Source organism: Somniosus microcephalus, chromosome 9 (assembly GCF_052327205.1).
Source record: "Somniosus microcephalus isolate GS21.2 chromosome 9, FLI_Smic_1.0, whole genome shotgun sequence".
Taxonomy (NCBI): domain Eukaryota; kingdom Metazoa; phylum Chordata; class Chondrichthyes; order Squaliformes; family Somniosidae; genus Somniosus; species Somniosus microcephalus.
In genome coordinates, this window is record NC_140995.1 from 231,371,138 (window position 1) to 231,395,702 (window position 24,565).

At 48.2% G+C, this 24,565-nt stretch overlaps 1 protein-coding gene across 10 annotated transcripts in view; it reads right to left on the bottom strand.

The window, feature by feature from the left end:
- The window catches only part of LOC147113118 (serine/threonine-protein kinase MRCK alpha-like), a 705,238-nt gene that overhangs the window by 158,404 nt on the left and 522,269 nt on the right, over positions 1-24,565 (bottom strand). For all 10 annotated transcript variants that reach the window (XM_085997998.1, XM_085997999.1, XM_085998000.1 and 7 more), the window contains one exon: positions 8,119-8,252. In XM_085997998.1, the coding sequence (XP_085854124.1) occupies positions 8,119-8,252 (134 nt within the window). The remainder of the gene's footprint in view (positions 1-8,118; positions 8,253-24,565) is intronic.

Sequence of the window (24,565 nt, forward strand, 5' to 3'; positions counted from 1 at the left end):
GAGCAACTCACCAAGCTCGCTTCGACAGCACCTCCCAGCCCCATGACTTCTACCAAGAAGGACAAGAGCAGCAAGATCATTGAAACAGCAATAGCTCCAAGTCACACACCATCTTGACTTTAATGTGCATTTCTGTTCCTTTATCACAGGAATTTCCTATCTAACCAGCATAGAAGCACGATCAAGCGCCACAAAGACTATAGCAGTCCAAGGAGAAGGCCCATCACCACCTTCTCAGGGCAACTAGGGATGGGCAATAAATGCAACCTTGCTAAAGGCACCCACACCCTGACAACAAATAAATAAAATATATAATGCTCAAAACAAGTACGTACCAATATGAGCTCTCAGCCAGGGCAGCTGCTACAATTGGCCTCAGCACCCCTGGCATAGTGAAGGGAAGATCAGGTAGAATCCCTGCTCTTGATATTTATCCAATGAGTCCTACTGGAATCACTCATGTGCGGATGTGGGCAAGGACAGGATCGGGCAAGGACACGATGTCTTGTGAGTGGCCTGTAAAGCCTCTGTCTAGACTGACACGTGAAAATAGGTCATTTGGGTAAGGTAGCAGATGGTTGCTGGCAACGCTGGAACTGAAACCCAGCAATGAGTCAGCAGTTTCAGGAATAAAAGTGGGTGAAATTGGGACAGGAAAGAGAAAAACAAGGGATGTTAAATCTCAAGGTAATTTGTTGTAACTGATTAAAAGGAGCTAGCCAGAGGCTCAATGCTTGTTCGAAGCAGATTTACTCCAGGGACCACATGATTGAGTAAAATGGGCTACACTCAACAAAGCACTAAAGGGGTCATTCATACAACGTATTTGTGAATTTGACGGCGTAACAGGATGCAGCTGAAGAGATAACTGCAACTAAAACTGATACCTCACAAATGCGATCTGTGTTTGGAGCACAGATTTTGAGAAATTGTCCCTGTGCATCAACAAGAAAAACTAACTTCCATGAACTGTAGCATCCTTGGTTCACCAAGGGATGACAAATCCTGCATTTGCAGTTCTATATACAAGCCTACAACACTGTCAGAGAATAATGCACAGGCAGCAGCTGCGCAGTGTGTAGTTTTGCAGCTTAAATTCTGACTGAATCTTTTGGATTGACGCAGGACTTTTGTGGTGAAGATGCTGCTTGATCGACCCAACACCTCAGCTACACCTCTTCAGCTTTGAGGCAGCAAGGAGTTGACTGACCTCACCGACTCCACTGGTCTGCATCACTTTGTACCGTTCTTTGGAGCAAGTGATGGGTTATCTCTTCAATCTGAGTAACAGCATTGCATCATTGCACCACTTTGCCCAGGTGTCCTTTGCAGCTTTAAAATGTAAATCATAAGAACCATCAATGCTTATAGCACAGAGATCAGCCATGATCTCATTGAATGGCGGAGAAGGCTCGAGGGGCCGAATGGCCTACTCCTGCTCCTATCTTCTATGTTTCTATGTTTAATTCAGCTCATCGTGCCTGCGTCGGCCCTTTGCTAAAGCAATCGAAAACTAATCCCACTGCCCCACGCTCTCCTCATAGCTCTGTATCTTCCTCAGCTTCAAAGGTTTATCCGATGTTTTCATTAAAGATGCAATGGTCTCTCACTGTGGATTTTCTGAACCACTCTCCTCATTCACTGTGACAATTTTGAATTGATGACCCTGTATCATTGACTCCCCACCAACAAAAATAGTCTCATCATATTCATCCTGTCAAAACCCTTCATAATTTAAAAAACCTCTATTGAATCTCTTAGCCTTTTCTGCTCCAGTGGAAATGTCCTTAGTATCTCAAGTCTCACCTCATAACTATAATTTCTCATTCCTGGCATCATCCTGGTGAACCGACATTGTATGCTCTCTGTGGATTTAATGTTCTTTCTATAATGGGGCACTCAAGGTGGCACACAGTACTGAAACAGTGGCCTAACCATTGCCTTGTACAAATTTATTACTACTTCACTCCTGTACTCTTATGATACGAGTTATGAAACCCAAAATAGGGCTGAGCAGTGCTCACACATATCTCCCTTAGTAATAGTTAAAGTTAGGTGTTCATTCTAATCAACAGTTGCTTATAGTCTCAATGGGATTCAAAAACACTGACAAATTGCACAAGAAAGGTGTCTAATAAGTTATAAAATCAGCTACTACCATGGCAATGTGATAGTAGTGCGTATAGGACAATTCACAGATTGGAGCGTGATGCTTGCAGTAAGAGATCAAAGAGTTCAGGTGGCATGATGAACTGCAAGAGATCACATTTAATGGCTCAGTGTATTTCCAGAGTTCAGAGTGTATGGGGCTAATTTTAACCCCCAAAAACGGGTGGGTTTGGGTCGAGTGGAATGTTAAAATGTAAAAAATCTCAAAACCAAATCTAACCCACCTTAGGCGGGACGGAGGTGGGGCGGGCAACTAATCCACTCCCAGGAGGTAGTCCGCTCATTTAAATATTTTAATGAGGCTGCATGCCATAGATTTTACCCGTGTTTCAGGCTTAACGCTGGCCGGCCGGGTCTCCTGGGCTTCTGGAAACCTAACAGTTAAAGGGAGGTGAGGACTGCTGCATGGAAGAGGAAAGTGCTTTTCCAGCACTGCTCGTGGGCCAGGAGGAACAGGAGTGCCTCCCCCCAGCCCCCCAATCAAATTTCCCTAGCAATCGGACCGCACCCCCAAACCCCCATCCCCATGCGATTACCAACTCTCGCCCGGCCCCCATTTCCCCCTCCGATTTCCCATCACTCTCTCCTTAAAACTCTGCAGCACTCAACTCCTCCCCTGGCCCCTCCATTTGGAAATCCCGCCCCAGTAAATATCAGAGCCTATGGCCTAGAAATTCATTGTAGCCACTTTTGGGGCGTTAAAGTCGGGCGGCCGCTAAAGTTTGCGCCCGCCGCCAAATCGAGGCCACTTCTGCGATATTCATTAGCTTCGCCCTAAGAGTTTGCTCGAGCGCTAAAACTGGTGCTGGACGCCTCTCTTTAGGCGCTAAGCCGGAGGTGCTGAGCGAGAACGCCCAGGCCGGGCGCAGCGCAGGTGCGGCCATCTCGTGATTGACAGCAGACACCCTGGCGCCGGCCAGCTCTTAAGGGGGAAGGGTCGACTTTGTCTGCTGCCACGCCCTGGATAGTGGAGCCCTCCAGCTAGGCCTGAACACTGCTGCGGGACCCAAATAGCGCCTGAAGCCATGCAGAGGGCCCGTGAACGAGCGCAGCGCTTCTCAGAGCGTGATCTGAGTGTGCTGGTTGGTGGTGTGGAGAAGAGGCGCCATATTTTGTACCCGGACAATGGCAGGAAGGCGCCGCTCCGCGCCTACCGGAGAGCCTGGAGGCATGTCGCCAGCAAGGTGTCAGCCAACAGCGAGGTCCCCAGGACCGGTGTCCAATGCCGCAAAAAGTTTAATGACCTCACGCGGATTGTCAGGGTGAGTACCCTTTCCAGTGACCTCCTCATCCTTGCATGTGCACCTCACATTATGGGCAAAGGGACCTGAAAGCCCTAATGGCCAGCCCTCATCCAGCAGCTATGGAACAGGCATGAACATCAATTGCACATTCTGCACTTAACACACTGGCCAAGCTATTCCACCATGGGAGGCAGTGCACACAAGATCAGGGCGACACACTGGCCAGGCTCTTCCACCATAGGAGGCAGTGCACACAAGATCAGGGCGACACACTGGCCAGGCTCTTCCACCATGGGAGGCAGTGCACACAAGATCAGGGCGACACACTGTACTTAGAGGCCGTCCTTTCTCTTGCAGGCCAAGCTGGCTAATAATCGGAAGAGTCGGACTGCGACCGGGGGAGGCCGACCCCAGATCCAGCTGCTCACCGAGCTTCAACATCGCGTGGAGCGCATCATGGGTGCCCGGGTGATTGGCCCCGTTGCATGTGGAGATGCCGACCCTGTTCTGGGCACCAATGGTAAGGACATCCACGTTTGGACCTCTCTCGTCCCACTTGCGCATCAGATCTACATCCTTTGCCACTGTCCGACCAATGCGCTGAATGCCACCACTCATGCATCCCTCGCTGACGCCCTCTCCTCACTCTAAAGCTACTCTTGTGCCTTCCTGCTTTCAGATGGTGAGGAGGAGGTCCCTGAACTTGCCAGTGACAGCCCCTCAGAGGAGGAGGAGCAAGAGGAAGGCGGCCCATCAGGGGAACCCTCAGCCGTGGCAACCCATGCCAATGTAGGGGACACGTCTTCCCTGGAGGGGAGCGTCGCGGAAGTGTCGGAGGGGAGGGGAGCTCATGGGACTTGCGGCCTGCAGAAACGCGGGAGGGGGGTGCCAGCTCGGCGGCCTTCTCCCCAGAGGGGGGAAGGGTCGGAGGGGAGTCCAATTGCTGGGCCCAGCGGCCTCCAGCAACGCAGGAAGGGTCGGACAGCTCGGCGGCCTTCTCCCCAGAGAGAGAGTCCGGCCTCCAGTCCGGAGATGGTCTTCGCCGAGGAGATGGAACGCCTCGAGGACTTGTCCGCGGACTCGGAGCGCCGGCGCACGGAGCTCATGGGGGTAGTGGCACGGTTGCCTGAGGCCATCGAGTCCCTCTCTCGGAGTGTCACCGACGTCGGGGCCTCACAGGCCATCAGTTTGGCGGCATTCGGGGCAGAGCAGGCAGCGAGTCGTGCGGCATTCGGGGCAGCTCAGGCAGCGAGTGGGCAGCTGATCAGTGGTGCCGTGCAGTCACTGGGTGCTCTGATGAGGTCACTGAACAGGTCAACACGGGCACTCACTGCTGCCACACTCGCTGTGTCAGCCAGGCATCGCCAGGGCACCCGGCGCGCTGCAGCAGCACAGCGGTCTGTCCCTCGGCAGATTGGTGCGCATGCTGCAGTGCTGGCCCGGGCGAGTGCCAGTGTCTCAGGCGACCAGCGAGCGCCTGCCATCCGCCAGCTTGCCCCCATTCCTCCAGCCGCCACTGCCACTCCCCCAGTGGAGCTGCCAGGAGCTGCTGCAGCGACTGATGCTGGCCAGCCACAGCTGCAGCATTCAACAGCCGCCCGCTTGACGGCCAGACCTCGACTAGGCCGACCCCCAAGGGCATCTGCCGTCACGACATGTGCCCCTCTGGAGCCTGCCCCCAGCCTTGCAGCAGCCAATGGCCTTACTTTGAGGAGGAGCAGCAGGGCGGGCAGGGGCCACACAAAGATGGCCAAGGCATCGACCTAGCGGGCCAAAAAGTCGAATGTGTGGCCAGTTGTGTTTGTTTTTTGAGGCCGAGATTTGGATGTTTGTTTTTTGAGGCTGAGATTTGGATGTTTCTTTTTTGAGGTCGAGAATTGGATGTTTGTTTTTTGAAGGCCGAGGATGTGATGTTTGTTTTTTACGAAGGCCGAGGATGACGGCCATTTTAGTTGCACTGTTTTGTTAATCCTCTCCAGGTTGTGGGAGCGAGTAATGTGTTTGAGTGTTTTTTGGGGGTTCCGTCTGTTTTTGGTTTTCATGTGGGAAGGGCCCAGAGTTTGTACAATAAAGCATTTTATTTATTAACATTGTCCATGTTTGATCTTTGAAGTGTTTGTTGCCTTAACCGCCTGAGGGCTTGCGGAGCGGCTGCAATCATGTTCTTTCATTGGCACAAGCCATTCCCTGACAGGGGGCCTAGAAGTGACGTTCAATAAGCCGCCGACGGGCAGCCCTTGGACCTTGTGCCTCCCTCCTGGGCTGGTACTCCTCGTCCTCCTCCTCCTCATGCTCCTCCTGCTCCTCCTCCTGAGGTGGGGGTCCAACGTGAGGTGGCAGTGCCCGAGTCCTGCGGATAGCCAGGTTGTGCAGCATGCAGCAAACGACGACGAATTGGGAGACTCGGTCCTGCGAATACTGGAGGGCTCCCCCGGAGCGATCGAGACAGCGGAACCGTTGCTTGAGGACGCCGATTGTTTGTTCTATGATGTTCCTAGTCGCTTGATGGCTCTCGTTGTATGCCTCTTCAGCAGGGGTCGTGGGCGCGCGGAGCGGGGTCATGAGCCAGGTACACAAAGGATAGCCTTTGTCCCCGATAAGCCATCCTCTTGGGGGAGGCTGTGCCTGGAACATGTCAGCCACAGTTGTCTGTCGCAGGATAAAGGCATCGTGGCTGCTGCCTGGAAAGCGGGCATTGACAGCTAGGATGCGCTGCCTGTGGTCACACACCAGCTGTACGTTGAGGGAATGGTAGCCCTTCCGGTTGCGGTAATCCTCGGCATGCTCCAGAGGTGCCCGCAAAGCCACATGCGTGCAGTCAATGGCGCCCTGCACCATGGGGAAGCCCGCTATTCTTGCAAATCCCACTGCACGCTGCTGCTGCTTGTCCAGGGTCATGGGGAAGGAGATGAATTGATGTCTCCTTGTGAAAAGGGCTTCGGTTACCTGGCGGATGCAGCAATGCACGGCGAACTGGGAGATGTTAGCGATGTCCCCAGCAGCGGATTGGAAGGAGCCGGTGGCATAGAAGTTGAGAGCCACCGTCATCTTCACTGCCACCGACAGAGACGTCCTGCGCATCAGCTGTGGCTGCAGATCTCTCTGAAGCAGCTGGCAGATGTCTGCAACCACCTCCCTTCTGAATCGCAGCCTCCTTACACACATCGCGGCAGACATGGTCAGATAGGAGGACTGCTGGCGGTATACCCTGGGTGGGTAAGGCCTCAGTTGGCGACGCCTGTTGCCCCCTCTGCGTCTAGCCAGGGCTGCCACTCTCTCACGGCGTCTGTAAGCCCTTCTGGCATGAGGCTGAAAGTCAGCGTTGGCACCCAATGCAGCCCCCATTATATGCTGGGAAACAATGAGCTCTCAATGAAGGCAAAGATAATTGCTAAGCTCTGGCCTGAGCCAAAAATACCTGTCCTAGTGTTGGTCCAAACCAGTAAGCTCTCCTCCTTGGTCTCTCTCCAAAAAACCGTTGCACAAGAGTGAATGCTGCAAAATGGCTGGCCTTTATAGTGCAGGGAAAGTGCCCTTTAATTAGCGCTCCCCGCGGCCCGCCTCGGCTGTGTACCGTTCCACTTCACAGTCGTTCGGGCCGCCCGGCGCACAATGGGGCGGCGCGAGTGAAGTTCCGGTTCGGGGCGCACAAAGGGCGTTGCACTAGTAAATGACGTCATGATCTGCGCGCGCAGCAGGGCGCGCGCTAAAACTTTGCGCCGGCGCTAAATGTGTACTGAAGTTGGGGCGAGGCGCAGATCGCGCTGCGCCCGGGCGCTAAGTGCCTAGCGCTCGAGATCTACTCCTCCTAAGGCGCTAATGGCTGGCGCGCCCAACTGAATTTCTAGGCCTATGTCTTTGAAATAAAATATCGTAGGTGAAGCTCATAGGGCGGCAGCACTATACACAGCAAATGCTAAAAATGCAGAGCAGCTAAGTCGACCTCAAAGAAAAAAGCAGCTCAACATTTGGGTGGGATCCTTCCTAAAAACTGTTCAGTCAGAGATCACCCAAAACATTGAGCCATCTTTTCCCTTTCAGATGATGGACCTGCTGTGTTTCCGGTACAGGAAACTCTCTTTTAACCGACACCTAAATAACCGGAAATCTCTGTTAACCGGCAAAATTCAGGAGTAGGTTCAGGTAAGTTTTACTTCATATTAGCGGCAGTTCCTGGATCTGTGGCTGTGTAACTGGGGTTCGTGCACTTGTTGCTAAGCAACAGGAATGCTTGGTCTGTGGCCGGAGTGCCTGCACATGTTGCTAAGCAACAGGGAAGCCTGGATTTGTTGCTGTGTACGGAGCTCTTGTACCTTTTAACTATACCTCTCTGTAATCCGGACTTTTTGATAAACCGGCACCACGCCGGTCCCGTTGGTGCTGGATAATAAAGAGTTTCCTGTACCTTGTTTTTATGCCCACAATTTATAGCAGGGTTTTCTCTTTATCTCAGGAGCTTTATTCAGATTTTGGTCTTTTGTTTTGCTGTTGACAGATGTCGCAAGCAGGAATTGAAGGTAACATGATCCATCAGGTTTTATATCATCAACAGGGAAATAGCAGGCCTCGCACACCTTTTATCAGATACTTGCAAGAAACGCAGCTCAACCATCTGTGAATATTTCACAAACTCGTGGCCACCATTGTAGCACTCGCATCCTTTCTATCAAGTAACAGAAGCAATAGAATCTGAATATGCAATTACCTTTTGAAGATCGTCTTTCTCCTGCTTCGTGGATTTGATTTGCTTGTCAAGTGCTTTAATTTGCCTACAGCCCTCTTCAAAGTCTCTCCTGATCAGGCTCGCCTCTTCAAGCTGCTGCTCCAGCTGACCAAAATCTACAAGTAACAGGATAATTGGTTACTTCACCTCACAGAAATGTCATCGCTAAGTGTCAAAACAGCTTGCTTCTGTTTTCAACTGCTCCTCCTCAAAAAAAATTAAAAGGATGGCCTACTGTGAAAACTAAAAGATTAAAGATGCTTTTATGTTGCACTTCGTGGGGTACCAGGGCTGCTGCCTGCCGAAACAGAATTGGGTAAGAACACAAGCTGGAATTTGCCAGATTTGCTGAGGCTGGCCATTTGGATAACGTAGTTAAAATGAAACTAGCTCCCCAGTAGACAGGTAAATCCAACAAGGTTCATCTGGGGTTGCTACCAGTTGTCCCAGCACCAACCAACAACAACATGTATTTATATAGCACCTTTAACATAGTAAAACATCCCAAGGCACTGCACAGGAGTGCTTTAAGACAAAAAATTTGACACGGATCCACATAAGAATAAATTAGGGCAGGTGACCAAAAGCTTGGTCAAAGAGGTAGGTTTTAAGGAGCGTCTTAAAGGAGGAAAGAGAGGCGGAGAGGTTTAGGCAGGGAACTCCAGAGCTTAGGGCCTCGGCAACAGAAGGCCCGACCACCAAAGGTTGAGCGATTATAATCAGGGATGCTCAAGAGGGCAGAATTGGAGGAGCACAGATACCTCGGGGAGTTATGGGGCTGAAGGAGATTACAGAGATAGGAAGGGGTGAGGCCGTTGAGGGATTTGAAAACAAGGACGAGAATTTTGAAATCGAGGCGCTGCTTAACCGGGAGCCAATGTAGGTCAGCGAGCACAGGGGAGATGGGTGAATGGGACTTGGTGCGAGTTAGGACACGGGCAGCCGAGTTTTGGATGACCTCAAGTTTACGTAGGGTGGAATGTGGGAGGCCAGCCAGGAGTGCGTTGGAATAGTCAAGTCTAGAGGTAACAAAGGCATGGATGAGGGTTTCAGCAGCGGATGAGCTGAGGCAAGGGCAGAGACGGGCGATGTTACCGAGGTGGAAGTAGGCGGTCTTTGTTATGCTGCGGATATGTCGTCGGAAGCTCATTTCAGGATCAAATATGACACCAAGGTTGCGAACAGTGTGGTTCAGCCTCAAACAGATGTTAGGGAGAGGTATGGAGTCAGTGGTTAGGGAACAGAGTTTGTGGCGGGGACCGAAAACAATGGCTTCGGTCTTCCCAATATTTAACTGGAGAAAATTTTGCTCATCCAGAACTGTATGTCGGACAAGCAGTCTGACAATTTAGACACCATGGAGGGGTCGAAAGAAGAGGTAGAGCTGGGTGTCGTCAACGTACATATGGAAACTGATGCTGTGTTTTCGGATGATGTCACCAAGGGCCAACATGTAGATGAGAAATAGGAGGGGGCCAAGGATAGATCCTTGGGGGGCACCAGAGGTAATGATGCGGGAGCAGGAAGAGAAGTCACTGCAGGTGATTCTCTGGTTACGATTAGATAGATAAGAATGGAACCAGGCGAGTGCAGTCCCACCCAGCTGGACAACGGTGGAGAGGCGTTGGAGCAGGATGGAATGGTCAACCGTGTCAAAGGCTGCAGACAAGTCAAGAAGGACGAGGAGAGATAGTTTACCTTTGTTACAGTCACAAAGGATGTCATTTGTGACTTTGATGAGAGCCGCTTCGGTACTGTGGCAAGGGTGGAAACCTGATTGGAGGGATTCAAACATGGAATTGCGGGAAAGATGGGCACGGATTTGGGAGGCGACAACATGTTCAAGGACTTGAGAGGAAAGGGAGATTGGGGATGGGGCGGTAGTTTACAAAGATGGAGGGATCAAGGGTGGGATTTTTGAGGCGAGGGGTAATGACGGCAGATTTGAGGCAGAAGGGGACCGTACCTGAGGAGAGAGAACCGTTAACAATATCAGCAAACATGGGAGCCAGAAAAGGAAGTTGGGTGTGTAAAGTCTGTGGGTTGTACAGTTAATAACGACACAGACTTCAGGAATAACAAACAAACAGGTCTTTACTATTCGAAGGTCAGGGCAAATCTGCCCCAGCAATCCTGCCACAACACTTATATACTGGTGTGGTCACTGTCGGTATTACAGTATACAGAAGCCAAACAAGTAGTGCCACACCTAAAGTAGTTCTCTTAAAGGTGAACGGTTACATACAATAGTTTCCTTAAAGGTAGACGGGTACATACACTACAATCCTCCCTTTTTAGCTTATTACTTACAGAGTCCCATTAACATACATATCTTCAACTTCATATAAAACACTTTACAGATATAATCTCGGTGGGAAACAGTCCACAAAGTCAGTCTCTGCGGGAACAGTTCACAGATTCAGTCTCCGATCTTGACTTGGTCCGAACAACATCTCTTTGGTGTAGCCGGTTCACATGGATAGTGTGACTCCTCCATAGCCTTTTCCTTGACGTAACAGCTTGAACTTTCGTCCTGTTGAACCGGCAGTGCCGACTTTTATAACCAACTGGCTGTCTTGATAATTTCCCACTTTTCAACTAATTTAGCTCCTTTCGTAGGTCCCCTCCTGAGCTGGTAGAAGTGATAATATTTTAGATAGTTATTGTCTTCTGCCTCTTCTTTTTCTTTTCTGCCTTTTTGAGACTCTCGGGGCTCCTTTCTCGGCTGCCAGCTGTAGCGCCACCAACTCTCTATGTTCCTTAGACCTTCAGTGTTTCATCCTGATTTCAGCACTTTGGAAGTTTTCCTCACAACTTGGGCAGACCACATCCTTGTAATATTCAGTGTCACTCAACAGGTCATGGTAATATTCGGGTTCGTCCTGAGTTAGGCCAGCGAGAGGGCCTTCTACTTCCTCCTTACCCATCTGGATGTTAGATGACTGTGGTTCCTTCCCTAGACATCTTTCTTGAAAAGACTTCTTCATGCATTCATCTTCATCCCGCTCTTCCTGGGTTTCCTGCAAATCCTTCACTAATGACCTCATTTGTGATTTCAACACTTCCCCTTCCCTCGGGGATTGATTGATCGGGCTATTCAATCCTTCTACTGGAGCAGCTGTTTCAACATTCTGTTGTTCACATAGACGCGATTCAGCGTACTTTTGGCAACCCAGTAAAGTCTGTTTTGCAACCTCAGCTATTTCCCAAACTTTTGAGAGCTCCGAACTCCTTCCCGTTGAAGATTGAAGCTCGTGTTCAGATTGTTCCCATTGCAGAGTCTTTTCCCTCAGCATATGAAGGAGTTGGCTGACCGTTAACTCTTCCACGGGAACACTGTGGATCAGAGTCTTCTCCATTTCATCCACCTTTTCCTCCAATGCTTCCACCTTCTGTTCCTCTTGTACTTTGGCTTTCAGCGCTCGGAAAAGTTGCGCCCTGATGCTCTCTAGCTCATGTTCAGGGACCATTCTTACAGTCTCTGTGTTTCTTACAGTTTCCTTTTCTTCCACTGAAAGGATTCCCAGTTGAATCTGTTCTTCAAGTTGTTGAACCTCGGACATTGCCGCCTCATATTTGTCTTGGGTTTCCTTCAATATTTTTATGAGTTCTTGGACATCTTGTCTTTCATGTTCTGCCATGTCTTTCACCTCTAATTTCTCATCTATGGATGGAACTTCTACCGATGAGTCTGTCTTGGCCTTGAGCTCATCAAGAATTTCCTGCAGCCTTTGGACTTCTTGCTCATGTTCAACCTTTAGTTATTCATATGCTTCTACTGAAACTAGCTTTTCGGAGGTTGCCGAGTTAACCCCCTTCAGAATTGTAGCCTGGGCCTGTTCATACTGTTCTTTCAACTTCTCACACTCTGCTTGTAAGGAGTCGTAGAGAAGAACTGGAATAACATCCTGGCTTCCTGAAGATTCCTCTTCATTTGCTTCTTTCGCAATTTCCTGTTGGAGTTCAGCCAAGGCTGCTATGCTATCTGCCTCTCGAAGTCTCACTGCCATCAAATCTTCTTTATTCTTGCAGTCTATCTCAGCCATTTTCCGATTACTTTCATTTAACTGAGTGAGTAGTCCCTTATTCTGGGCTGAGAGATATTGCACCTTCTCATGTAGACCATAGCACTCCTTCTCTGCTCGACATAGCTGGTTACTGCTGATTTGGTTCTGTGTTTCAAGTTCCAACATCCTTTGCTTAGCTTCTTTCAGTTTCGCCCCTATAAGCTCCTCTTGCAACATGGCCACATTATTCACATCAGGTAAAGAAGCGTTTCTCTTTTCCATGTCCAAGATTTTTTTCTGCATATCTTTAAGTGCACACTGCGATTCAGCTTCTCTTAACCTTGCTTGCACTAGCTCCGTCTCCAATTGCAGAACAAAATCCTCAGTGTAGCGTGGTTTGCCTTTATGCTGTATCTCTAGATCATGCAAATATTCTAACTCCTGAACATCATAAGGGAGATGTGATCGGTAATTGGTCACGATGGCTCTATGGTCGCTCTTTGCTTGAGCTAGCTGCCTCTGCTGTCTTTCCAGGTTCTCCCATTCGGTGTCCCAGAACTTTTCCATTGTTTTCATCTCTTGTACGAGACGGTAACTCAACTGTTCTAATTGTTGTCGTACTTTGAAATAAGTTTGAGTCCGAGTTCGGTGTTCTTCCGTCGTGGATAAGTCCTTAACTTGAACAGGCTCAGAATTCTCTGTCAAACTGGAGTTCTGCTCTGAAGCTTTATTCTTCTCGGTAGCATAAGCCTTTATGCATGTCTTCGTTTTCTCCACCATAGTCGGCAAGTTCATTTTAGCCTTGTCTTCCATATTTGAGTTGGTCTTATCGTCATCCGTTTCAGAATCTGAGCTGATAGCTTGCACCGAGTCCTCACTCATTATGGCTTTTAGATAGTGCCATTCCATGTCTATTTTCTTGATCCACTCTCGTCCTAGAAGTGGTGGTCCTCCCTCAGATAATACGTACAAGTTCATTCTTGGGTGTTCTTTACCCCTATCTCTCACCTTGACTCTTATCTTCCCCATGGGGTATACCTTATGCCCCGTGTATGTCTGTAATACGAACTTGGTATTCCTTAAGGGTATGTGAGAGAATAGCCGGTGGTAGTCCCTTCGATTGATGACTGATAGCGCTGATCCAGTGTCCAACTCCATTCTTACTTGGACTCCAGCTATTCTTAGCATGACCCAGATAGTTTGTAGATCAGCTTCCCTCCCCACATTGTGAATTCTCAGACTACCCAGCTCCTGGTTGTTTGGGTCTGAGTCTGAATTCTGTTCGTCTGAACTCTTCTCAGCCACCTTGTGTACCTTGCTGTACTTTTCTTGTGGTGGCTTCCTTTGGTTGTTGGTCTTCTTCCCTGACCGGCATACCTTTGCGATGTGACCCAGTTTGCCACATTTCCTACATTCTTGGTTCTTAAACCAGCATTGATTCTGGTCGTGCGTTGTCTTCCCACAATGATAGCATTTTGTTGTATTCGAGGTAATTTGGTCCACCCCGAGTGCCGCCGCCTTCAGCTGCATTTCTGCCGTTCCTTTCGCTGCGGCTTCGTGCGATGCAGCTATAAGAACAGCCCTGTCTAGTGTGAGGTCGTTCTCTTCCAGTAGTCGCTTTTGCGTCCCTTCTTTGGACAATCCACATACGAACTTGTCTCACAGTGCCTCTGTCAGATTCCCTCCGAACTGGCAGCATTTCGCTAGCCTACGCAGTTCGACCAAATATTCCGCGTTGCTTTCGTCTTTCCATTGCGTTCTTGCATAGAATTTGAATCGTTCAGCCAACATCAACGGTGTGGGGTTCAAGTGGTCCTTCAGAACAGCCACAATCCCTTCGAAAGTCTGATCCGCCGGTTTAGCTGGTGCTAGTAGATGCTTCAAGAGCCCGTATGTCTTTGCGCCCATCGAGTTTAGCAATGTTATCGCTTTGTCGTCTTCCTCTATTTTGTTGGCTTCACAATAGATCTCGATGCGTTCCACGTACGTGGCCCAGTCTTCTATCTCAGAATTAAAATCGTTAATATTCCCTCGCTTACGCATCTTCCTTTCCTTGGGAGCAGCACAAGTATTTCTTTAAATTCTTATTTATTATTTATTTATTTCTAAGATGGCGGTTTTTCCCGCGAAAATGGCGGTTTCCCGCTCTTTCCTTCTCTCCCCGCCCCTTCAATGGCGGTCTCCCGCGTCTGTCGTCTTCTCCGCCTAATGGCGGCTTCCCGCGTTTCTTCCCTGGTGGGAGGGGTACGCTTTCCCCACAGCGGACAGGTTCAGCCGCTGGGCTGGCTTCCGCACAGCTCCCCTTACTCGGCTCTGTCTTTCTCCCGCTCGCACGGCTCTACCGGCGCTGGGTACCCCGTTCACGGAGAACAGTTCAGCCACTGGACTGGCTCTCGCGCAGTCTCTCTCCCCTTGCTCGGCTCTGTCTCTCTCTCCCCCACGTTCGGCTCTACCGGCGCTGGGTACCCCGTTGGTGGAGAACAGTTCAGCTGCTGGACTGGCTCTCGCGCAGCCTCCTTTGGTCGGCTCTGCCTCTCCCACACGCCCGGCTCCCATTCGCCTCCCAGACCTCCCTCCCCGGCTGCGGCTGAGTTTCTCTCTTCCCGCGCCTGCTCCCGGTCTCAGCGCTTCGTGGCTTCGGTCGCTGCCCGGCTTTTCCCGCCGATCGCGGTCCGGCTATCTCACGACGCCGTTGGACCCGCCTTCCTGACCAGCTCTGCTCCCCCTCGACTGTGGTCGAGTGCACAGCCCTTATCCTCCGGATTTCGTTACACTTTCCCCTACTCACAGTCCCCGCGGCCGCCTTGTTTCCTGCTGATCGGCTCACTCCGCACCGTGGTAGAAGTGCCTGTTGCTGCTGGAAGCTTTTGTTGCTAAGTCTTCTTCCTTTCTATTGCTGCAGCCTCGTGTTTTCTCCCAGCATAACGACGAGGGCGGTTGCCTCTCTTCGACGCTCTTTAGTTGCTTTGGTAGTCTTGCCGCAGGGTACGATCGGGCTCGTCGCCACTGTAAAGTCTGTGGGTTGTACAGTTAATAACGACACAGACTTCAGGAATAACAAACAAACAGGTCTTTACTATTCGAAGGTCAGGGCGAATCTGCCCCAGCAATCCTGCCACAACACTTATATACTGGTGTGGTCACTGTCGGTATTACAGTATACAGAAGCCAAACAAGTAGTGCCACACCTAAAGTAGTTCTCTTAAAGGTGAACGGTTACATACAATAGTTTCCTTAAAGGTAGACGGGTACATACACTACAGGGTGGTCAGCAGTTTGATGAAAATAGGGTCGAGGGAGCAGGAGGCGGGTCTCATGGACAAGATGAGGGCAGCGAGGTCATGACGGGAGATCGGAGAGAAACTGGAGAAAGTTCAGGGCTAGGGCAGGGGGGAACCTTAGATGAAGTTTGGCCCAGTGGGCTAGGGGAAGGAAGGGAAGTGGCACAGGCAGCTGAACAGATGGTCTCAATCATAGAGACAAAGAAGTCCATGAGCTCCTCACATGTTATCGGAGGTGAGTTGGAGGAGACAGGGGAGGGTGGTTTCACCAAACCCAATATAAAAACCGTCTGTCCCCAACACCAACCAAACCCAATATAAAAACAACCGTCTGTCCCCAACACCAACCAAACCCAATATAAAAACAACCGTCTGTCCCCAACACCAACCAAACCCAATATAAAAACAACCGTCTGTCCCCAACACCAACCAAACCCAATATAAAAACAACCGTCTGTCTCAACACCAACCAAACCCAATATAAAAACAACCGTCTGTCTCAACACCAACCAAACCCAATATAAAAACAACCGTCTGTCCCCAACACCAACCAAACCCAATATAAAAACAACCGTCTGTCCCCAACACCAACCAAACCCAATATAAAAACAACCGTCTGTCCCCAACACCAACCAAACCCAATATAAAAACAACCGCCTGTCCCCAACACCAACCAAACCCAATATAAAAACAACCGTCTGTCCCCAACACCAACCAAACCCAATATAAAAACAACCGTCTGTCCCCAACACCAACCAAACCCAATATAAAAACAACCGTCTGTCCCCAACACCAACCAAACCCAATATAAAAACAACCGTCTGTCCCCAACACCAACCAAGCCCAATATAAAAACAACCATCTGTCCCCAACACCAACCAAACCCAATATAAAAACAACCGTCTGTCCCCAACACCAACCAAACCCAATATAAAAACAACCGTCTGTCCCCAACACCAACCAAACCCAATATAAAAACAACCGTCTGTCCCCAACACCAACCAAACCCAATATAAAAACAACCGTCTGTCCCCAACACCAACCAAACCCAATATAAAAACAACCGTCTGTCCCCAACACCAACCAAACCCAATATAAAAACAACCGTCTGTCCCCAACACCAACCAAACCCAATATAAAAACAACCGTCTGTCCCCAACACCAACCAAACCCAATATAAAAACAACCGTCTGTCCCCAACACCAACCAAACCCAATATAAAAACAACCGTCTGTCCCCAACACCAACCAAACCCAATATAAAAACCGTCTGTCCCCAACACCAACCAAACCCAATATAAAAACAACCGTCTGTCTCAACACCAACCAAACCCAATATAAAAACAACCGTCTGTCTCAACAACCAACCAAACCCAATATAAAAACAACCGTCTGTCTCAACACCAACCAAACCCAATATAAAAACAACCGTCTGTCCCCAACACCAACCAAACCCAATATAAAAACAACTGTCTGTCCCCAACACCAACCAAACCCAATATAAAAACAACCGTCTGTCCCCAACACCAACTAAACCCAATATAAAAACAACCGTCTGTCCCCAACACCAACCAAACCCAATATAAAAACAACCGTCTGTCCCCAACACCAACCAAACCCAATATAAAAACAACCGTCTGTCTCAACACCAACCAAACCCAATATAAAAACAACCGTCTGTCCCCAACACCAACCAAACCCAATATAAAAACAACCGTCTGTCCCCAACACCAACCAAACCCAATATAAAAACAACTGTCTGTCTCAACACCAACCAAACCCAATATAAAAACAACCGTCTGTCCCCAACACCAACCAAACCCAATATAAAAACAACCGTCTGACCCCAACACCAACCAAACCCAATATAAAAACAACTGTCTGTCCCCAACACCAACCAAACCCAATATAAAAACAACCGTCTGTCTCAACACCAACCAAACCCAATATAAAAACAACCGTCTGTCCCCAACACCAACCAAACCCAATATAAAAACAACCGTCTGTCTCAACACCAACCAAACCCAATATAAAAACAACCGTCTGTCCCCAACACCAACCAAACCCAATATAAAAACAACCGTCTGTCCCCAACACCAACCAAACCCAATATAAAAACAACCGTCTGTCCCCAACACCAACCAAACCCAATATAAAAACAACCGTCTGTCCCCAACACCAACCAAACCCAATATAAAAACAACCGTCTGTCCCCAACACCAACCAAACCCAATATAAAAACAACCGTCTGTCCTCAACACCAACCAAACCCAATATAAAAACAACTGACTGTCCCCAACACCAACCAAACCCAATATAAAAAACAACCGTCTGTCCCCAACACCAACCAAACCCAATATAAAAACAACCGTCTGTCCCCAACACCAACCAAACCCAATATAAAAACAACCGTCTGTCCCCAACACCAACCAAACCCAATATAAAAACAACCGTCTGTCCCCAACACCAACCAAACCCAATATAAAAAACAACCGTCTGTCCCCAACACCAACCAAACCCAATATAAAAACAACCGTCTGTCCCCAACACCAACCAAACCCAATATAAAAACAACCGTCTGTCCCCAACACCAACCAAACCCAATATAAAAACAACCGTCTGTCCCCAACACCAACCAAACCCAATATAAAAACAACCGTCTGTCCCCAACACCAACCAAACCCAATATAAAAACAACCGTCTGTCCCCAACACCAACCAAACCCAATATAAAAAACAACCGTCTGTCCCCAACACCAACCAAACCCAATATAAAAACAACCGTCTGTCCCCAACACCAACCAAACCCAATATAAAAACAACCGTCTGTCCCCAACACCAACCAAACCCAATATAAAAACAACCGTCTGTCTCAACACCAACCAAACCCAATATAAAAACAACCGTCTGTCTCCAACACCAACCAAACCCAATATAAAAACAACCGTCTGTCCCCAACACCAACCAAACCCAATATAAAAACAACTGTCTGTCCCCAACACCAACCAAACCCAATATAAAAACAACCGTCTGTCCCCAACACCAACCAAACCCAATATAAAAACAACCGTCTGTCCCCAACACCAACCAAACCCAATATAAAAACAACCGTCTGTCCCCAACACCAACCAAACCCAATATAAAAACAACCGTCTGTCCCCAACACCAACCAAACCCAATATAAAAACAACCGTCTGTCCTCAACACCAACCAAACCCAATATAAAAACAACCGTCTGTCCCCAACACCAACCAAACCCAATATAAAAACAACCGTCTGTCCCCAACACCAACCAAACCCAATATAAAAACAACCGTCTGTCCCCAACACCAACCAAACCCAATATAAAAACAACCGTCTGTCCCCAACACCAACTAAACCCAATATAAAAACAACCGTCTGTCCCCAACACCAAGCAAACCCAATATAAAAACAACCGTCTGTCCCCAACACCAACCAAACCCAATATAAAAACAACCGTCTGTCCCCAACACCAACCAAACCCAATATAAGAACAACCGTCTGTCCCCAACACCAACCAAACCCAATATAAAAACAACCGTCTGTCCCCAACACCAACCAAACCCAATATAAAAACAACCGTCTGTCCCCAACACCAACCAAACCCAATATAAAAACAACCGTCTGTCTCAACACCAACCAAACCCAATATAAAAACAACCGTCTGTCCCCAACACCAACCAAACCCAATATAAAAACAACCATCTGTCCCCAACACCAACCAAGCCCAATATAAAAACAACCGTCTGTCCCCAACACCAACCAAACCCAATATAAAAACAACCGTCTGTCTCAACACCAACCAAACCCAATATAAAAACAACCGTCTGTCTCAACACCAACCAAACCCAATATAAAAACAACCGTCTGTCTCAACACCAACCAAACCCAATATAAAAACAACCGTCTGTCCCCAACACCAACCAAACCCAATATAAAAACAACCGTCTGTCCCCAACACCAACCAAACCCAATATAAAAACCGTCTGTCCCCAACACCAACCAAACCCAATATAAAAACAACCGTCTGTCCCCAACACCAACCAAACCCAATATAAAAACAACCGTCTGTCCCAACACCAACCAAACCCAATATAAAAACAACCGTCTGTCCCCAACACCAACCAAACCCAATATAAAAACAACCGTCTGTCCCCAACACCAACCAAACCCAATATAAAAACAACCGTCTGTCCCCAACACCAACCAAACCCAATATAAAAACAACCGTCTGTCCCCAACACCAACCAAACCCAATATAAAAACAACCGTCTGTCCCCAACACCAACCAAACCCAATATAAAAACAACCGTCTGTCTCAACACCAACCAAACCCAATATAAAAACAACCGTCTGTCCCAACACCAACCAAACCCAATATTAAAAAAATCATCTGTCCCACACCAACATAGAAGTATAATAATGAATAGTCGGCATGGATTCCATAAGAGAAAATCTTGCTTGACCAACCTTATTGAATTTTTTGAAGAGGTAACAGAGAGAGTAGACAATGGTCATGCAGTAATTGTAATTTATGTAGATTCTCAAAGGCCTTCGATAAGGTACCCCATAATGGACTGATGAATAAGGTCAGAGAATGCAGAGTCAGGGGACAAGTAGCAGAATGGATTGTTAGCTGGCTAAGCAGAGAGTGGGAGTAAAGGGTAGCTATTCACAGTGGCAGAAGGTGGGTGTTCCACAAGGATCAGTGCTGGGACCATGCTGTTCACAATTTACATTAACGATTTAGACTTTGGCATCAAAAACACAATTTCTAAATTTGCAGATGATACCAAATTGGTGGCAATAGTCAATACTGAGGAGGACTGCAATAAGTTACAGGAGGACATTAATAAACATGCAGAATGGGCAAATAATTGGCAAATGAAGATCAACACACACAAATGTGAGGTATTACATTTTGGTAGGAAGAATAGGGAGGCCACTTATCACTTGGAGGGTGGGAGTCCAGATGCGGTAGAGGAACAAAGGGATCTCGGAGCACAAATACACAAATCACTAAAAGTTGCACCACAGGTTAGCAAGACCATTAAAAGTGCAAACCAAGCACTAGGGTTTATAAGTAGGGATGTTTTGCTAAACCTGTATCGAACCTTGGTTCGACCACACTTGGGAGTACTGCGTACAGTTCTGGTCGCCATATTATAAAAAGGATATAGAGGCACTGGAGAGGGTGCAGAGAAGATTTACATGGATGATACCAGAAATGTGAGGGTATACATATCGGGAAAGGATGAACAGGCTGGGTCTCTTTTCTCTTGAAAAAAGGCTGAGAGGTGACCTAATAGAGGTCATAAAAATTATGAAAGGGTTTGATAGAGTGGATAGAGAGAGAATGTTTCCACTTGTGGGAAAGAGCATAACTAGAGGCCATCAATATAAGATAGTCACCAAGAAATCCAATAGGGAATTCAGAAGAAACTTCTTTACCCAAAGAGTGGTGAGAATGTGGAACTGACTACCACAGGGAGTGGAAGCAAATAGTATAGATACATTTAAGGGGAGGCTGGACAAGCATATATGGGAGAAGGGAACAGAGGGTTATGCTGATAGATTTAGATGAGGAAAGACAGGAGGAGGCTCGAGTGGAGCATAAACACCGGCTTGGACTGGTTGGGCCGAATGGCCTGTTTCTGTGCCGTATATCCTATGTAATGTAATGACCCAGTACCCACCAAACTAGCAGAGGCTCGACAACACCCCATTGCTATTCTTGAACTATCTTATCAGTGTCTATATTGCAAGGTGCAACGGTATATGCAATCCACGTGGATTAGATGCATTTTATGGGATTGAGTGGAGTCCTCTCCCCCACCACAGCAATTTCCTCATATAATCACCACTTTCAGAATGCCAGAAAGGATCCTGTACAGGATTAAGCCAAACAGAGTGAGGGTGGGCAACAAGAGATACACAAGGACACACTCAGGCACAATGTTAAGCTCTGTTATACTGGTGTTAACAGCTGGGAAAATATCACAGTTGATCGCTTGAGATGGCCAGCAGCGATACAGGATCTATGTCCGCAGCAGCGTGTTGCTCTCCTGAAGAAGTGGCAGAAGCGTGAACAGTGGTAGACTGTCGACCCCAGGATGGTGCCTGTGTTTGTCAAGTGTCCAGGAGAGCTTGTTTCCCATGTCTATATTTGCATATTAACCATCCACTGATTGCCTTTCTAACAGGGATATTGTCTTCAAATACAAAGGACTACCACCAACACAACCCCAAATCCCACATCAAGTTCAACAAGTTCAGACCATAACCTCTGCCCCTATTTTTTCACATGGCAGCTGTTGATGATTCTGCCATTCCCATTTACATCTCTTCTAGAGTTATCTTTTGTTTCTTTACTTGTCCCATTACTGTCTCCTTTTGCTTTGTACTATCATACCTTTTGTCATTTAATCTCTCCTGCCTTCCATCCTATCACAGACCTTCCCTTTTGCTCTTTCCTCCCCTCCCTCCTTTCCCTGCCCCTGCACTTGCTTAAAATCAGTTACATCTCGAACTTTTTCCAGTTCTGACAAAATGTGAAGGCCGGTGAATGGAATGGAGACAGAAGATGAGCCATGATCTCATTGAATGGCGGAGCAGGCTCGAAGGGCTGAATGGCCTACTCCTGCTCCTATTTCTTATGTTCTTATGTCATCGACCTGAAATGTTAACTGTTTCTCTCTCCACAGATGCTGCCCGACCTGCTGAGTATTTCCAGCATTTTCTGTTTTTATTTCAGATTTCCAGCATCCGCAGTATTTTACTTTTATATTAGTGTTTAATTCACTGCCACTTCTATTCTAGGAATGCCCACCTTGAAGAAGTTCTGTTCTTCTCTCCGACGGGATTTCCATTTGTCTCTTTTACCTTGTTCATCGTCATTGCTTTCTGTTTCCCTTCTATCGTTTAATCAGGTACCTACCAAATCTTGTTTTCACAGCCACATCTCTTTCCTAAGCAACTGTCTCCGGCTCTGAATTATTCCACGCGGATTCCAACTGAAATTCCACCCGTCAAGTTTTGGATCCACCCAGGATTACAGATATCTCCGAGATATTCAGCGTTCCTCGAACCACTGCTCTCGCCGCATCCTGAATCCACGCTCAACGCCATGTGCCGCCACATGCACACTCTCGATCTCTATGCAGCAGCACCGAATCACTCCATCTCAAAGCTGTCCTGATCCACAGTTCCATTTCATTCTTCGCTTCATCCGGCATTTTAACAAAAAACCTTTTACAAAATGCTTTAACAAAAAACCATAAAACTTTTTTTCTTTCTTTCAGCTGTCAAGGATCGCAAGCTTCAACAACTCTTGGATACCAACCTTCTTCCTCTTCACTTTCCTCTGACTCCATCCTTTCTTCCAATCTCATGCCTTGCTGTGTTTTCAGCATCCCCTCTGACCTTCCCCTCTCTGACTCCGAACGATCAGTCCTCAGCAAAGGCCTGAGCTTCATCGCCTTATACCCCCACCTCAATGAATTTCGAGCTCGGCACGAAGCTGAGCTCTTTTTCCATCGTCTTCGTCTCTGTGCCCACTTCTTTGCCCAGGATTCTTCGCTCCGCACAGTTGACCCTTTCTCCCGTTTTCAGCATTCTTGGTCTACCTGGGCCCCTCCCTCTGGCCTCTTAGCAATTCTAGATCTTTTCATTGCGAACTGCCAGCGTGACATCAGCCGTCTCAATTTCTGTGTTCCCTCACTCACTCCAACCTACCTCCCTCTGAACTTGCAGCACTCCATTCTCTCAGATCCAACCCTAACATTATTAAACCTGCTGACAAGGGTGGTGCTGTTGTTTGGCGAACCGACCGTTACCTTGCGGAGGCTGAACGCCAACTCTCCGACACCTCCTCCTACATCCCCCTGGACCATGACCCCACTACCAAACATCAAGCCATCGTTTCCAAGACTGTCACTGACCTCATCTCTTCTGGAGATCTTCCCTCCACAGCCGCCAACCTCATAGTTGCCCAACCCCACACAACCCGCTTCTACCTCCTTCCCAAGATCCACAAACAGGACTGCCCTGGCAGATCCATTGTTTCAGCCTGTTCTTGCCCCACGGAACGGATTTCTTCCTATCTCAACTCTATTTTTTCTTCCCTTATCCAGTCTCTTCTCATCTACATCCACGACTCTTCCGACGCCCTCGCCACATTAACAGTTTCCTGGTCCCAACCGTCTTCTTTTCACTATGGACATCCAATCCCTCTACGCCTCCATCCCCCATCAGGACGGCCTGAGGGCGCTCCGCTTCTTCCTTGGAGAGGCCCAAGCAGTCCCCATCCACCACCACCCTCCTCCGCCTGGCTGAACTTGTTCTCACATTGAACAACTTCTCCTTTGACTCCAATCACTTCCTCCAAATTAAAGTTGTTGCTATCGGAACCCGCATGGGTCCCAGTTATGCCTGACTTTTCGTGGGATATATGCAACATTCTTTGTTTCAGTCCTACTCTGGTCCCCTCCCTCACCTCTTTTTCCGGTACATTAATGACTGTATCAGGGCAGTTTCCTGCTCTCGCCCTGAACAAGAAAATTTCATTCACTTTGCTTCCAATTTCCACCCTTCTCTCGCCTTCACATGGTCCATCTCCAACTCTTACCTTCCCTTCCTTGACTTTTCTGTCTCCATTTCTGGGGATAGGCTATCAACAAACATCCACTATAAGCCCATTGACTCCCACAGCTACCTGGACTACACTTCCTCCCACCCCGTTTCCTGTAAGGACTCTATTCCATTCTCCCAGTTTCTCCATCTCTGTCGCATCTCTTCTGATGATGCCACCTTCCATACTGGAGCTGCTGATATGTCTTCCTTTCTCCTCAACTGAGGATTCCCCTCTACTGTGGACATGGCCCTTGACCGTGACCGTTCCATTTCCTGTACTGCTGCTCTCAACTGCCTTCTGTGGTAGCGAATTCCACAGGTTCAACACTCTCTGGGTGAAAAAATTCCTCCTCATCTCAGTCCTAAATGGCTTACCCCTTATTCTTAGACTGTGACCCCTGGTTCTGGACTCCCCCGCCATCGGGAACATCCTTCCTGCATCTAGTCTGTCTAGTCCTGTTAAAATTTTATAAGTTTCAATGAGATCCCCT